The 17,288-nt window shown below is 51.7% G+C and overlaps 1 protein-coding gene across 8 annotated transcripts in view; it reads right to left on the bottom strand.

Annotated features, from left to right (window-relative positions):
• The window catches only part of LOC116954711 (histone deacetylase 4-like), a 253,867-nt gene that overhangs the window by 31,776 nt on the left and 204,803 nt on the right, over positions 1-17,288 (bottom strand). Inside the window, exon 1 of one of the 8 annotated variants that reach the window (XM_032975424.2) lies at positions 14,810-15,167. The exons of the other annotated variants lie outside the window; for them this stretch is intronic. Coding sequence (XP_032831315.2) covers positions 14,810-14,822 — 13 coding nt within the window. The 5' untranslated portion in view covers positions 14,823-15,167. Of the gene's footprint in view, positions 1-14,809; positions 15,168-17,288 lie in introns of those variants that run through there. 8 annotated transcript variants of the gene reach the window in all.

Genomic DNA, 17,288 nt, shown 5'->3' with positions numbered 1-17,288 from the left:
GTTACAAATCTGTGAAGCATGTAAATATCGATCGCCTTGTACATTGCGATGATGACCACGATGATGATAACAATAGCTTTAGGTTTAATATCGCGCCATCCATGTCCAAGAATTGAACCCGGTTCACAGTGAGTTAAAAGCCATTCATCCTCTACACCTTCCGGACATCCACAAACGACACAGATCCCCCGTATAGCCTTAACAGGCTGTTGAGGCAGGAGCTGTAAGTGAGCACCTATGAAGGCCAGCACAATACACAAGGGGGTGGGGGGTGGCCAGCACCACACTCGGCCACCTTTATCTCCCCTGTGCTGATGTTTACACACCACTTTAGGTACTCATTTGAGGCTGAGTCAACCTAGGGGAGTCCCAGGACCGGTTCAGATAATTTTCACTGGTGTTGGTGGCCTTGGGCGGGAATCAAACTCGCGTCGCCGGGTTTGTAGCGCAGCGTGCTAACCGCTACACTACAACAGCTCTCCCCACGTACACCCACACACACACGTGCTTCCCAAAAAGACTGTCATTTTAAACCTGGTATGTGTGTGTGCGTGTACGCCGTCTCTCGCGATGTTTATTCTCTCCAGATTTCCCCACGTAAAGGAAGTGACAAGTTCTCAACTCACAAACACAAAATGAACCCAAGGTGCAAATTGAAACCCTGAAAGGAAGCAAGTTTCTAAAAATACCGAAAATAAACATAATTTTCTGAATAACCAAACTCCCCCCTTCACGCCCTCCTCCAACTGGGAGCAAGCGCACCGCACAGCTGATTAGCCCCGCGCCACGCCGCGTCGATGGGGCTGTGGGGGTCGTGACAGTGACGCTGGTGGCCCGTGGGAGCGCTGACACGCGACACTACGAATGTGGTGTGCTTTGTCACTCCGAGGCCATCGAAAGGTGGTGCGCGATTTTCCTGGGAGCAAAAGAATTGGGATTTATTGTTCTTATTGCGATTGTTATTATCGTCGTCGTTGTTGTGATATAACAAACTGCCAGGATTATTGCTTTTATCGAGGTTTGTCGATTCACTTGCAAACAAATAATGATTAATCGTTCAGAATTCATGAACGCGCGCAGTTATCGACAGGTGCCCTCTCTCTCTACACCACGCTTGGGGAATCGTTTTCCTCGCGAGGGTAGAACAGGACTTTCAAACGCCTTTGGCGGGCAACCACACTTACCACCGCACGCACGCGCACCTCAGTGTCATCCAACGACAACGCAGAATTATAAGGCGCGCGTTGACCGAGCGCAAAGAGGCCATTGCGGTGACAGATACGACCGAGTGAAATTTTACGAACACGGTCTTTTGCCAGGTCCTTCAACGCTCCCCTCCGGTACCCAATTGGTGATGCTACGACGCTGGCAGCGACGGATAAGACATTGCGTGCGGCCCGCTTCGGAGTGGAAGGCCCTCGCGGTGGCCACGGGCCACGCGGAATTAAAGTCACGGGCCGGGTGCGGACCCCAGGCCCGTCCTACGCCAGGGGAGGTGGGGGGGGCAGGGAGGGTCGTGACTCGCGAAACATCCCTGCGTGGTTTAATCAACACCCGGCTTTGCCGACGAGCCCCGAGAAAGGAGAAACCTAGCTGCGACGAGCGGTTCACCCCTCGGTCAATCGGCCGGTGAAGTTCATCCCTCGGAGCCGAGCTGCGGAAATCACGACGTTCGGTGCCTGTATTTGAAGTCGGGAATTCAGCAGCGATGACAAACTGCTCCGACACGGCCGTCGCGAGCCCACCCCCCCCCCCCCCCCCCCCATTAGCGACGCGGCCTTGCCTCCTCCGTTACCTGCAGACAGTGATAAAATCAGCCCCCCAACTCCCTACCCGTAGGTTAAACACATCTCCCCTCCCTTTCACTTTTACTTTATCATACACAGCGACCCCCCCCCCCCCACCATGGGCGTATTTTTGCCATGTAAATGATGAGACAAATAGTTTCTCTCCCCCCCCACCACCGACTTCCCCGGGTTATCTGTCCCTCCCCCACCCCGTCAACCAGGACGCGTCGGGTACAATGGGGGCCTGGCGGATATTCACGTGCGGTTGTTTTTTGTTGTTGTTGTTGTCGCCCAACGTTCTGCAGCGGCGGGGCCTTTGTCCTTGTGTACAACAAAACTAAAAATAATAATAAAAAAGCCCCCACCCGCCCGATCCATCGCCTCCCGTGTCTAAACCAGACCACACGGCTATCACCCACCCCCTACCACAGGCCCCCCGCGCCTCAACTCCCCGGGCATCTACCTGCCGCCCCCCCCCCACCCCCATCTGCTAACATTTACGAAATCTTGTTTTTGTCTAAGCATTCTACTACACAGGAGCCAAATGACGTCGCGATGCGAGACACACGGAGAGTTGGGCACCTACCCTTCCTCCCTCCCGTCGAAGACGTCAAATTATTTGGGCCAGGACATTTCGCCTCCCATTGCATCCGACTCAATTACATTCCTCGCGCACTTATTCCATACGCCGTGTGTGCACACACCAAAACATACGACAAAGCTCCACCCTTGTATAGCCTTCACGGACTGTTGGGGCACCTACGAAGGCCGGCACGGCACACGAGGGGGTGGGTGGCCAGCACCACGCTCGGCCGCCTTTGTCTCCCCAGTGGCGATGTTTAAACATCGCACCAGGTACCCGTTTGAGGCCGAGTCGATCTAGGGGAGGCCCAGGACCGGTTCAGATAATTGTCACTGGTGTCGGTCCCTGTGAGTGCAAATTGAACTCGGGTCGCCGGGTTCGTAGCGCAGCGTGATAACTGCTACACCACCGCTCCCCACACATCACGCACACACACGAGAGTATTATTACATTTATTTCAACTCCTTTGCCCCGTTAAAGTTTGTATGCAGTCGTGTTTGGTGGATCAGGGAACCTTGCATCAAGTACCCCCCCCCCCCAACCAATGACTGCGATAAAATCTTTGCGACATCAATCCACCCAGTGTGACCTCCTTTGCCCTGGATCGGATTTTCAAAGACGTTTAATTTATTTCTTCGCGCACACGCAAGAGCGCGATTGTGAGTGAGAGCGTGAGAGCATGAGCAAGTTTGAGAGCGTGAGTGAGCGCATGAGCGAGAGCTTGAGTGCTTGAGAGCGTGAGAGATAGGGCGAGCGAGAGCGTGAGAGCGAGAACGTGAGAGCGATAGCGTGCGAGTGATAAAGCGAGAGTGTGAGTGTGAGCGAGCGTGTGAATGCGAGTGAGAGTGTGAATGAGAGTTGGCCACGAGGACTTAATCGCGAGCACAGGAATCACGGTCGGCTCAATTAAAATTAACATCAATTCTCATTTTAATGATAAAGGAGGTAGAAAATAAACGATCAAAAGCCCAACTTTGACAGCAGCAAAAACTTAAGATATTACACACGCACTACACAATATGCACGGGTACACACTGTGCCTTCATGGGCCTTTCATCCGCTCGCTCATGCCCGCACACTCTACAATCTTGAGACAAGCCACGTACACGCAGCACCATTAACGGAACATAAACACACGACATTTTAACCAAAATGGTAGAAGAGCCCACGGCTAATCACTCGCACGTGTTACGAGCGGTACAGAGAGCCACGATTCACTCACTCACTCACTCCGTTCATTAAATCATTCATTTCTTTCGCTCGTCTCGATTCTTTTACCAAGAGACACAAGCGAGACACCAGCGAAACCCCTTCCGGCGACGTCCTCCACTGGCGGGGTCACGGGGTCGTCACGGAGGCAACGGCCAGGTTAGGCACTCATCATCGCGGCGTGTGCGGCGGTGACGCGCGCAGCGCGGACACTGTTGGTTGCCCGCGTCCGCCTCGCAACAGCAGGAAGGGGAGCCAGGAATGCGATTTGCAACCTCGGATCCCATCCTCAAGCTCAACAGTTTGGCCTTCCCCTTGCTGGTTGACCCACCTCTTGTTGGCATCTCCTACACAGCAAGATACGACGACGAAGGCGACCACCTACTGCTGTTGGAGCGCCACGGTCACGAGATGTTAACTCCCTCGCCTGGTATACAGGGGGTCGTCGATTCGACCCCGATCCTGACGCCTCTGGTACATTTGGAGTTTGTGCGTCTCTCTCCCCGTGGTAGTGTGAATTCTTTTCCAGGGCCTCCGGTTTTTCCTTCCACGTTTACAATCGACGCGCGCATATTTGCCTGTGATAAATGTCCACACGATCAGCCACGTCGTTGAGCCATAATTTGTGATGGTCAGGTCGCTTCTGAAAAAGAGCTATGCAGCTCAGTGGGGCCTCACCTTGGTAAAATAAATATAGTCAATAGTTAAAATTGCGAAACTGTTGGCGACACCGGTAACAACGGCTGCCGATTTGTTGAAAGCCGTCCGTCCAGCCGTCACACTTTCAACTCAATGCCGGCAGTCCCAGGGACGACCGAGACTCTCCTCCCCCCCCCCTTCCTCCCAATACAAGCATCAAAAAGTTCCCCCCCCCCTTCTCGAAACTGCACACGCGCAGCCAGTCCCTCCACGCGCGTCCGCTTCCCTTGAGAGAGCGAGCGACGCGGCGTGGAGAGCGACGCGAAAATAAAAGTTTGGCGGTGACAGCTAGAACGGCCCGGCGGCCGCCACCTCACCGCCATCCGCGAGTCGCTGAGAGCGAGCATGAGCACGGGCAGCGGGCAGCGGGCAGCGGGCAGCGGCAGGACAAAAGGTCGAAGAGAAACGGGTGCGCACGAGAGGATTGCAGGCCATTCGTAACCCGAAATCTGCGGCCCACGGGAGACCAACCGCACGTTCCTTTTAATTGTTTGTTGTTGTGACGTTCTGACCCCCCTCCGCCCCACCTACTTGGACATGTGTTGAAAAGAGCCTTCATAGCTCATCGGATACAACGCAGTAGAAAAGGATATTCTGATATTCTTTCGCGCCGTACGTAGCCATCCATGCTCATCGAAGGTGCGGGCACGACAGCTGGTACAGCGAGACGGTGCCGAAGCCAGCGCCGACGTTCGTTTCACGCAGACGTGGACCGGTCGTGTAAGTGGCCGCGTAGCTACAAGGTCTTCCCTCCCATTGTGAAGTAGCGGCCGACGTCTCGTTGAGCCCTCACTCAACACAGCACGTGTCGGCTTTCACGGGGCAACGTCACGATTCGTAACCGATTTGTTCTCGGGTCAGAGCGTGCGCGTACGATGACGTCAATTAGAGCTGCGAGCCCTCCACCACCCGACGACACACCGTCAAACAAAGCAGGCTGCAACGTGGACAAATGTGCCCCGCCGGACTTCACATCGTTGAAAAGCGAGCAAGAGTTTTGACAACAGCTACGGACGACGTATCGCCGGGCGGTCAACACCCAACGTCGTCAGGTGCGCGCCGAGCGGGCGACAGCCCGGACGTCGAGCGACTGCTGCTTCCTTCCCCCGGGTCGCTGATAATCCGACAACAGGCGGGCGGGGGCGGCTGCGACGGCTTCCGCGGCGCGGTGAAAAAAAAAACCGCTCCTACTCGCCGTTTACACGGCTCCGAAAAAATGCGAAGTCGCAAGCGGCGCACGCGTTGGCCGGTGGGACGCGAGATAAGGAGGAGGAGAAGAGAAATCGACATCGCCAGCCATTGTCATATCCACTGCTGGATGAGGTCCTCCTCCGAGCCGTCGCCATCTCTCACAAGACCGTGACGCCAACAACAATCCGTCTGGCTCCTGCGCACGAGAGCTGATCTCATCGTGCCATCTGCATATCGTTAAATTATAAATACGTTACTATGATTATGATTATGGGAGTAGTGGGAGTATTGTATTATTTGTAAAAAAAAAACAAAATTTAAAGATAAATACTACACGAAAATAATTAGCTGCAGCTGTGCTTGTGTTTGCAAGCCTTGCGTTGCCACGGTTTCTCCAGACCAAAACGACTAATTTTAGATCCCTATGATTACGTGACTTGCCCAGGATGAGAGTAACCAATGAGATCCCTATGATTCAGTGACTTGCCCAGGATGCGAGTAACATCTAAGATCCCTATGATTCAGTGACTTGCCTTAGATGAGAGTAACATCTAAGATCCCTATGATTCAGTGACTTGCCCAGGATGCGAGTAACATCTAAGATCCCTATGATTCCGTGACTTGCCCAAGATGAGAGTAACATCTAAGATCCCTATGATTCCGTGATTTGCCCAAGATGAGAGTAACATCTAAGATCCCTATGATTCAGTGACTTGCCCAGGATGCGAGTAACATCTAAGATCCCTATGATTCAGTGACTTGCCCAGGATGAGAGTAACCAATGAGATCCCTATGATTCAGTGACTTGCCCAGGATGAGAGTAACATCTAAGATCCCTATGATTCAGTGACTTGCCCAAGATGAGAGTAACATCTAAGATCCCTATGATTCAGTGACTTGCCCAAAATTAGAGTAACATCTAAGATCCCTATGATTCCGTGACTTGCCCAAGATTAGAGTAACATCTGAGATCCCTATGATTCCGTGACTTGCCCAGGATGAGAGTAACCACTGAAGATCCCTATGATTCAGTGACTTGCCCAGGATGAGAGTAACATCTAAGATCCCTATGATTCAGTGACTTGCCCAGGATGAGAGTAACATCTAAGATCCCTATGATTCAGTGACTTGCCCAAGATGAGAGTAACATCTAAGATCCCTATGATTCAGTGACTTGCCCAAAATTAGAGTAACATCTAAGATCCCTATGAATCCGTGACTTGCCCAAGATTAGAGTAACATCTGAGATCCCTATGATTCCGTGACTTGCCCAGGATGAGAGTAACCACTGAAGATCCCTATGATTCAGTGACTTGCCCAGGATGAGAGTAACATCTAAGATCCCTATGATTCAGTGACTTGCCCAGGATGAGAGTAACATCTAAGATCCCTATGATTCAGTGACTTGCCCAATATTAGAGTAACATCTAAGATCCATATGATTCCGTGACTTGCCCAAGATTAGAGTAACATCTGAGATCCCTATGATTCCGTGACTTGCCCAGGATGAGAGTAACCACTGAAGATCCCTATGATTCAGTGACTTGCCCAGGATGAGAGTAACGACTGAAGATCCCTATGATTCAGTGACTTGCCCAAGATTAGAGTAACATCTAAGATCCCTATGATTCAGTGATTTACCCAAGATTAGAGTAACATCTGAGATCCCTATGATTCCGTGACTTGCCCAGGATGAGAGTAACGACTGAGCAACGTGCAGGGACTCGCAGGGTTAGCTGGAGGAGAGGCCTTGTGGCTCGTGGAGCTGCGTGTTCGCTCCTTTTACAAAGTGATGAAAAAAAAAACATCGTGAGAAGAATCAACGCACCACCCTTCCCCACCGCGGGGGAAAAAAAAAGTGGGCAAAAAATATAACGAACAACTAACAAGTCCCCTGCTTACTACACGGATTGCGGCACGCCGATTACCGCAGGGCAACGCGGATTCCGCCACATTTTCCAGTACGGTCGGGGGTTTTTCTCTCTCCCGGCTAACCATGAAAAATCCAGCCACACCGACGTCTACATGAAACAAAACAAACGGAAAGTTTGCCACGGAATAACGCAGCCCTGTAGCCCAGTGAGACGCAAGCGGTAGGGCACACAGGGCCACGTGTTCACAAGGCTAATGTCGCTGTGTCTATCACTACGCACAGGCGCGCACACAGCAACACGACAAGAAGCCGGACACGCACAAACAGCAACACAACGAGAAGCTACACACACACAGCAACACAACGAGAAGCTACACACACACAGCAACACAACGAGAAGCTACACACACACACAGCAATACAACGAAAAGACACACACAGCAACACAACGAGAAGCTACACACACACAGCAACACAACGAGGAGCCAGACACACACAGCAACACGAGGAGCCAGACACACACACAGCAACACAACGATAAGTCACACACAGCAACACAACGAAAAGCTACACACACAGCAACACAACGAAAAGCTACACACACAGCAACACAACGAGAAGCCACACACACACAGCAACACAACGAGAAGCCACACACACACATCAACACAACGAGAAGCCACACACACACACAGCAACACAACGAAAAGCTACACACACAGCAACACAACGAGAAGCCACACACACAGCAACACAACGAGAAGCCACACACACACACAGCAACACAACGAAAAGCTACACACACAGCAACACAACGAGAAGCCACACACACACAGCAACACAACGAGAAGCCACACACACAGCAACACACACACACAGCAACACAATGAAAAGACAGACACACACAGCAACACAACGAGAAGCCACACACACAGCAAAACAACGAACAGCCAGACACACACAGCAACACAACGAACAGCCAGACACACACACAGCAACACAACAAGAAGCCACACACACAGCAACACAACGAACAGCCAAACACACACACACAACGATAAGCCAGACACACAGCAACACAAATATTTTTAGCTGTATGCTGGGTATGTGCTCATGCATCATTACATCGATTAAAATAAAAACTTAACAATTAAAATCACGAACATCTTCTGCGAAATAAATGATAAGTATAATTTATTTTAATTATAATAATATAACGGTAGTGGCGCAAGTGGAGCGTTCACAGCGCTGCACTTTTATCTTCATCTCTGACTATAAAAGGATGACGCACGTACTAAACTATGAACAACGATCAAACTTTTATTTATTTTACCAGGTAAGGCCCACTGAGCTCTATCGTTCTTTGTCAGAAGCGAACCTGGCCGTCACAAATGACAGCTTAAACGAAGTGGCTTATCACGTGGAAATGTATAGCAGCCAAATAGTCAAAACACACGTCGATTCTAAATGTGGAGGGGAAAAAAACAGATGACCCGGGAAAAAAATCCACGCGCACACAAGGGGAGAGAAAGATGCAAACTCCAAATATACAACAGGCGTCAGGTTAAGGATTTAACCCCACGATCTCCTGCGTACCAGGCGAGGGAGATAACATCTCCGAGCCACCGTGGCACCCCTGTTGTGCCATGTTGGGGAAGATTCATGGGGCCGTGGAATCGGTGACCAGGCAAAGACTTGGCAAACTCGCTAAGCTTGAGAACCCCGATCTAAATCACGGGGCCGCTGAAACCCGGATTCGAGCCCCAGCATGTCACCCGGTGTCGGCTCAGCTCCCCCGAGCCTCCGCTCGACACGGTTATTGTTGTTGTTTTTAAAACAGCGTCGGCACCCCCCCTCCCCGCTCGGTGTAAATGTCTCTACCCGGCGTTCCCCTCGTCGTTCCCGCTGAGCTGCCGTTTGTTTCAACACTCGCCCAGGGGGGGGCGGGTGACCCGGCGCACCGTAAACGGACGCCAATTACTCGGGATTAGGGTCACACGTTTTTACACAACGCCATCTACGGAGCGCGTCCTGCCGCCGCATCTCCGCCGCCACGGCCATATTGAGCGCGCCGCCAGCGACGTGATTAACGCCGCTTTATTTAGGCAGCCGGGCGGAGAAGGAGGGGGGGGGAGGCTGGGGGAAGGGGTTTCGCCGTTACGGCGATCAATTCGTAACGACGCGTTGTTCAACGCCGAGCGTTTGGCCCGTGCTGACGAACACCACGACGGGATGGTTGAAGGCGCAGCAGTGGCAGCAGCGATTGCTCGCTCACACGACTTGCTGGCAGAAGGCCCTCTTGGAGGGTGGATTTTGGCCTACTCTTTCCGTGCTGGACAGATGGTCTCGGAGGAGGTTTGGAGCATGCACACTTTACCCCACCACACGTGCCCTTGTCCATCGACTAACTACATTGCTGGGTGGACAGAGGTGGTGCGGGGGAGAGAGGGATGGTGGGATTTAAGAAACCTGCCTGTTTGTATCAACTACCACGCCGGGAGATGGGACCACAGGATTCAAATTCCAGAGCGTTCTCCATTGCGCCATGACGGCATCCCGTACGGAGGCCGAGCTTGGATTATAATACGGGGCCCTATCTTTTGATGAGAGAACAAATGCAAGTTTTGAGCGGTCACAAGAGACTGCGCGCAGTTTGTTGTCCTTCCGCCGCACCGCCGATTAGCATGGTTGGCTACGTACGGTGCAATAGAAGTTCAACCATACATACGTGAATAAATTTCGATTTAAAGCTGTCGTGACTGCAAGGATTCATCTTCTTTGGTTCTTTCGGTAAAGTCACGTAGAATGAGAATAAAATAATAAAATAACACAATAAAATTCTCACGACGTTTCGGCCACAACGCAAGCGGCCGTCTTCAGGTGAAAGGTACAGACCTGTCGGGACGACAGAGCTTCAATGAACGATGTTAAGACTCAGAGCGACTTTTATAAAGTTAAGTGGGCTTGGGCGGGGCGTGTCATGGGAAGGGGCGATGGCCGGTGGGTCGAGACTAATGATGGACTAGCGGACAAAGAAGCAGGATAGAAAACTAACCTTTTTATTTTACCAGGTAAGGCCCAATGAGCTCTGCAGTCATTTTCCAGAAGCCACCTGGCTATCACAAATGACAGCTCAACGAAGTGGCTTATCGAGTGGAAATTTAAAGCAGCCAACTATTCTCTGTGCATGTTTCTAAATGTGGAGGGAAAACCCAAAGGACTTGGATAAAAATCCACGCAACCACAGGGAGAACACGCACACTCCTGGGATCGAACCCACGACCTGCTGCATACCAGGCGAGGTAGTTAAGATCGTGGCACCCCAAGGAGATCACGCGCCCTAGAGGACGCCCGCTGTGGAAACGAAGCGATCGTATCAGCTTGCGTGAAGCTGCCAGATGGATTTGCTGCATCTCAGGATCATCAGAGATAATTGCCTCGTACAATTTTCAGCCGGTTGGACATGTTCATTGGTGAAGCATTGGTACAAAATGTACACGCAAGTTTTCGCCACACTACATCATGATTCACAATTGATGTTTGTTGGGTCAGGTGGCGTGAGTCAGGTGGAGGAGGGTGTACAACACACGGTGGTAATTTACTCACGCGATATGACCCAAAAATCTGTTACGAATAACAAAATGTACGGTAACTGTACAAGATTACCCAATATATACAATGGTATTAATAGTATATATATTTTTTTATCATTGAAGAGCATTGCATATTTTTATGTTCATGAGTATGATGATGGCACTTTTGAGTGGCAGATTTGCCTTGACTAAAAATAACAATACTGTCCCTGAAGATAATAGTAACAGTACGTGGACACCTTGGATTTACCCAGCATGCTGTGCACTCTATGAACACCTGTGCAATAAAATTCCATTCCCTCTCGCGACCAACACTGGGTTATTTTCACATTCGGAATTGCACGTTCGAGTGCCTAAAACGTGCAAGTTAACACATTCACCCACTCATAATGACATGAGCATAATCATCATCACCAAAGACAAAGATCCCCCATATAGATTTGAAGTTTTGGTGACTGCAAGGATCCATACTCTGTTTTTTTCGGTCAAGTCACGTAGGTAAAAAACTAAATAAAATAAATTAAAATGAAAACAACGAATTTAATTTATTTTGTTTTTTACCTACGTGACTTTACCGAAAAAAAGACAGTATGAACAGATTGTAGGGGCAAGTGCTGTTGGCAAGCACCTATGCAGGCCGGCACGGCACACGAGGGGGTGGGTGGCCAGCACCACGCTCAGCCGCCTTTGTCTCCCCAGTGGTAATATTTACACACCGCACAAGGTACTCATGAGTCGACCTAGGCGAGGCCCAGGACCGATTCAGATAATCGTCACCGGTATTGACCATGAGCAGGAATCGAACTCGGGTCGCCAGATTCATAGCGCAGAGCGCTAGCCGTAACAATTACCGCCCCCCCCCCCCCACATCGTCATCACCACCATCACAGCCATCGATATCGCAACAGTCATACCCGTTACAGTTAAACAACGTATCTGGCGACGCTGCGTTGGCAGCGGTGGCCACGAGCACAAAGTAAATAAAACAAAAACCTCAAACGCATTCGTCAATATAAGACCGGTGTGGCCTTAATAGGAAACGTACACAACAGATGGCATTCCCGCCAAACGGCCCTTCATCAAAGCACACACAAAGAGTGAGCGGAGAGATTATGGTGTCAACTCCCGCTCAGCAAAGCACGTTTGTTAGAATCGCAAAGGACCAATTTCATCGCAATGGGCTCCGGGCCTGGTTGCGCATGCAGCAATTTAATCACACGGCATTAATCGCGTCGGTTTACGTTTCGCCGGCGTTCAGACGGAATTACATTCACGCGCGGGCTTATATACCCGAAGATCGAGAGCTCGTTTATATATAAAAAAAAACTGAAACAACCACGTTGCCGTTATATACCGGGTTCCAGAAAATAATAAGAAAGCAAACGGCGACGAATCATCACAAACCAAAGGGGGCAAATTTATAAAGATTCGGGAATGGCCCAAAAGACGGTGGCGTTCAGGGGACATTGGCTTGACAATGAAGCGACGGCGGTCGCACGCCCCCAGATGCAGAGAACAGAGCCGACCCAAATCGGGCCGCAAAAACCGACGTCCAAAAAACATTCCCGTCCAACGTTGAGCGGCAGCGAGAGCAAACAAAAACGCCTCGGCAATGAAATCCACAGCTCGAGAGCAGAGCTCCCCCTTGCTTATCCGAGGCCCTATCATCTGCCCGCGACTTCTCATATTCCGTGGCGACCCCAAATCAATGCACGGAAATTGGTCGAATTTATCTGCGAGTCTTCCTAGAATATGCGCTTTTTTAAGCTGGGGGCAGGGGGGAAAGGGGTGTGCGGGTTGATGATTCGTTCTATAATCTGTGTTTACCCGTGGGAAACCGTGTGCGGATATCAGGAGCTAAATTTGCGGTTATGTGCGGACAGCAGAATCGGCCAAGAGTGGGCCTGCGTATGAAATTATCGCGCCTCCGATTAGCATGGATGGCGACGTACGGTGTGAAAGAAGTTCAACACACGTACATACACCGCACCTCCGATTAGCATGGATGGCGACGTACGGTGCGAAAGAAGTTCAACACACGTACATACACCGCACCTCCGATTAGCATGGATGGCGACGTACGGTGCGAAATAAGTTAAACGCACGTACATACACTGCACCTCCGATTAGCATGGATGGCGACGTACGGTGCAAAACAAGTTCAACGCACGTACATACACTGCACCTCCGATTAGCATGGATGGCGACGTACGGTGCCAAAGAAGTTCAACCACATGTACACACACCGCACCTCCGATCAGCACGGTTGGCTACGTACGGTGCGATAGAAGTTCAACGTACGTATGTACAACATACACGCATAATCGGTGGCATTCCTCCACAGAAGCACGAGGTGTCGCACATCTGCTGGGACTAAATCTAAACAGAGCAAGTGTGAGCAAGCGTTGTAAACGAGGCCAGGCAAAAAGCGGGCACGAGTGCACGCGCCAGCACACGTGCGTATGAGCACGTGTGTGTGTGTGTGCATGAGACTTGTGTTTAGACGTGCAGACGTGAACGCACAATTCCGGCCACTGCATTAATTCAGTCATATTTAAGGCACTTAATTTAAATCAGTACCGTAAGGCAACAGAGGAGCTTTGGCACGGTACCGCTGTGAACCCGAGTTCGATTCCTGGCCCACGGCTAACACCAGTGGCGAGCGATATCTGAACCGGTCTAGGACCCCCCCCCCCAACCCCCCTTTCTCCAAGTACAGGACAACAATCGATGTTGCTGCACAACTCTCTGCTGCTGACCACAGAGCCCCGCAGAAGCTGCATCATCATCAGCAGCAGCGGTATCATGTTGTGTGTTTACTCTCCAACACACCGGTGTGCTGAAGTAGTAACTAATTGGCATGTTTAGTTGACGTCACAAACCTTATTAATTGGCTGTGACGGGTGATGGAACATTAACGACATATCTACACTTAGGCGATCTAACCCAAGAAACCTTTATTATGAGCATCATCATCAGCAGCATCAGCCTATCACAACCCGTTTGTGCATGGTGGTCTACCATCCAAGCACCGTGCAGGATCAAGCTACGCTTAGCTTCCGAGATCGTACAATATCCCGGGTGATTTGGTCACAGGCGCGAGAAATTATCACGAGACGAAATCAACGGAGGCGCCGTAAAAAAAATACAAAGTGCTGACACACAATGCGTTACACATTTTTCGTTCCCCCGAAAGTTGCGACCTACGAAACGTACGCGCAAACTAAAGAAACGCGAAAGCGTACGTAAATAGGCGCAAACTCAGAAACGCGACAGCGGACGTACGTAACATCCTCGGTTGTACCAACGTACTCGCGTCCGCTATCGCGTTTCTTACGTCCGTCCGTCTGCTATCGGGGTGAGCAGAGGCTCCACATATTCTTAGCTCTTTCGGTAAAGTCACGTTGAAGGGAAGCAATAAAATAACGAAATATATAAATATATATATAAAACAAAGTGAGAATTGTATTGTTTTATATATATATTTTATTATTTTATTGTTTCCCTTCAACGTGACTTCACCGAAAGAGCTAAGAATATGAATTACTGCAGTCACGAAAGCATTTAAATCAGAGGCTCCACGTTATCTGTGGGACCTCACAGAGACGGCGACGTTGAACCCGTCGCACCCGACGGCCTCTCTTAGGCGGCCTCCAAATCGGCCACCGGCCGGCCACCCGCCCGAACACGGCACAGCGCAGCCACCCAGCTCGGCTCCGACGCGCTCCCTTGACCGTAACCCGTGGCCGCACGGCGACGGACCGGGAGCCAACAGAGCGGCACCGGGAGTCCCAGGGACGAGCGAGCCGCGGAAACGCGGAGAGAAGAGCAAAGCACGAGAGATGGAGAGAGAGAGAGATGGAGATGTCCTTACTTGTGGTCACCATTACAGGCAAAAACTCCGCGTGGCGTGAGGAAGGAGTTTTCCCCGAGAATCGGTGGGGGGGGGGTAAGGGAGGTTGGGAGCCCTCGCGATTTCTCTGCCCCGTCGCCGGCGCTCGCCGGGGCAGCTCTACCGCTCGGAGCTCGCTGCACTGCCGCGCTGCGCTAACCCCCTCCTCCCACTACAGCCGCACGCCCCACCTCGTGGCCCCGCTCCGGATTTTTTTGTCGTTTCCCTCTCGTGCGCTACGCTCCTCTTCACGCAAGCGCACTACGGCGCTCGCACATAAATGCACGGAGCGCACCCCCCGACACAAAAGCCGGGGGGTCATGGCGGGTCACGAAAATGCGTCGTTTCCTCAATCCCTGCCTCCCCTCCCTCCACCCCCTCGACCCCCTCTCTCTCTCTCCCGTGCCGGCTCCATGCTCACACGTCCCTGCATGTCCCCGCTCACCATTTTCCAACACACTCGCTGAAAAAAAAAACACGCTTGCTCTCGGCGGCCGCTTCTCAATCTCCACTTGCTTCTTAAGGCTCTGCCTCCACCTCCTTCTCCGCACAACCCCACCCCCCCCGCCCCCCCCCCCCAGCTCTGCAACACCTGCAGCTCTCCTGGCTCCCGGAGACTTGGGCACGTCGCAACGTCCCCACACCTACTCACCCCGCAGCATCATAGCACGGGCCGCCGTGCCCCACACAACCAGCCCCCTCGCCGCCGAGGCCCTGACGTTGCTGCTGACGACAGAGAGGGAAGCTAAGCCCTGCCTTCTGACTCAAGAAGCAAAAATGTCCCCGCATCCGTCACTCGGCGTTTAAATTAATCCTGCAGATTTCCGCTTAGTTTCTTTTTGCTTTATGACCGCCCCCGTTCGCTCGCCTGCTCGCCTCCCCCCCCCAAATCTCCATCCTCCTCACTGCCACCTCCCAACCTTCCATTACGACAACGCATGAGCAAACGGGTATTTGTGCGGAGTGAGCTCAAGTGTGAAAGGGCACGGCCAATCAGCCTCGGGAGCACTCGACATCACTTTATCTCGTCACTTTCTCGCATAACTTTCTTTCCCTCTTTCACTCTCGATGCAGTCGTGTAGAATTCCAGACGTGACCCACGGATATAGGAAGTTCGTGAAGAACGAGGGAATACCGCGGAATTCAAAACCACCGCAGCAAACGACTGTGCCCGTGAAACACAGCGGCGGCGCCCTTCCTTCATGACCATCGACCTTGCGCTACGAGAACATCAGCGGGCACAGAAAGTGCTAATTTATTATCACTATTACCATTACGAGCCTCATCTCTGCGCGCTCCAACAACCAACCGGGGGGGGGGTAAATTGCATAGCCACGCGCGCCTACCACCGCATGCACCGGGAGCAAGGAGCGAGCGCCAACGGATAAACGCCAGACGGTGGTGGCGGCGCGGGCGGTGGCGGAAGGTTGGGGCCGAGGTGTTGCAGCGGGGGCAAGACGAGGCCTGCGCTTGGGCCGCCCCGGCTCACGCCGTCCTCACAAACGCCCGCGGGCGGATTCCCGAAATTCAGAGTGGACGGACGGTGGCGACGAGACATTTCTTTTTTGTTCCTAAACCAGCGGCCCCATCCCCCTCCTCGCCCATTGTGTGGCCGGTGTTGCCTCCAGATCGTTGAATGGAGAAGGGGGGACAAGCTGGAAGGGGCGGAAAAAAGCTAACCCACAACACAGAACAAGCCCGTCCATTACTTAGTGGAGACGCACCTCCAGCAGAAATCCAACGGAAAGCCTCCCAGCAGAAAGGGGACCAGATGAACTATTCACTTTTTATTTTACCAGGTAAAGCTCACCGAGCGATACAGCTCTATTTCACAAGCGACCTGGCCATAACAATGTATAGCCCAAAAGAGGTGGCGGCTTACAACGTGGGAATTTATAGCGGCAGCCAAACAGTTTGTCGAGTTTGTCCTTTACCCGATGTTGTCACCGCTGAGCTATTAGCGTCGTGTCATCGGGAACTCTGAGCGGGCTGGGCGTCACCCCCGTGCCCCAGCGAGAATGGTGCCCCTCACAACAGATATCGCAGAACTAATTCTGAGAACTATAGTGACCGTTTTTGGTTTATAATGGACACACGAATGGCTGCGTGGGAGTCAAGCGGTCGACCAGGCGAGTGAGAAATCGGATTTTCACTTCACGTTTTTTTTGTACGTATATTAAACTTTTTTTGCATTGTACGTAGCAACCGTGCTAATCGGATGTGTGGGGGAAGGACAACAAAACTTAATACAAAAAGGCGGTTCAAAATAAATTACTTTTCAAACTAGATGATTTAAAAGTGCACAGCTCCGGTGGCTTCCTAACATCGTAAGGGAGGGCGTTCCAGACGGCTGCAGAAGCGCAGCTAAAAGCGCGTGATGCGGTGACCGTCTTTGTTCGATGCCTAGCCAAAAGCCGCGCTGCTCGAAGGATGACCGGAGTTCGCGTGATGATGATTTATG

This window comes from Petromyzon marinus, chromosome 56, assembly GCF_048934315.1.
Source record: "Petromyzon marinus isolate PM22_M1 ecotype Great Lakes invasive population chromosome 56, UKy_Petmar_22M1.pri1.0, whole genome shotgun sequence".
NCBI classification, from domain to species: Eukaryota; Metazoa; Chordata; class Hyperoartia; order Petromyzontiformes; family Petromyzontidae; genus Petromyzon; species Petromyzon marinus.
The sequence above is the reverse complement of the archived record's forward strand: the minus strand, read 5'-3'. Positions and strand labels throughout refer to the sequence as shown.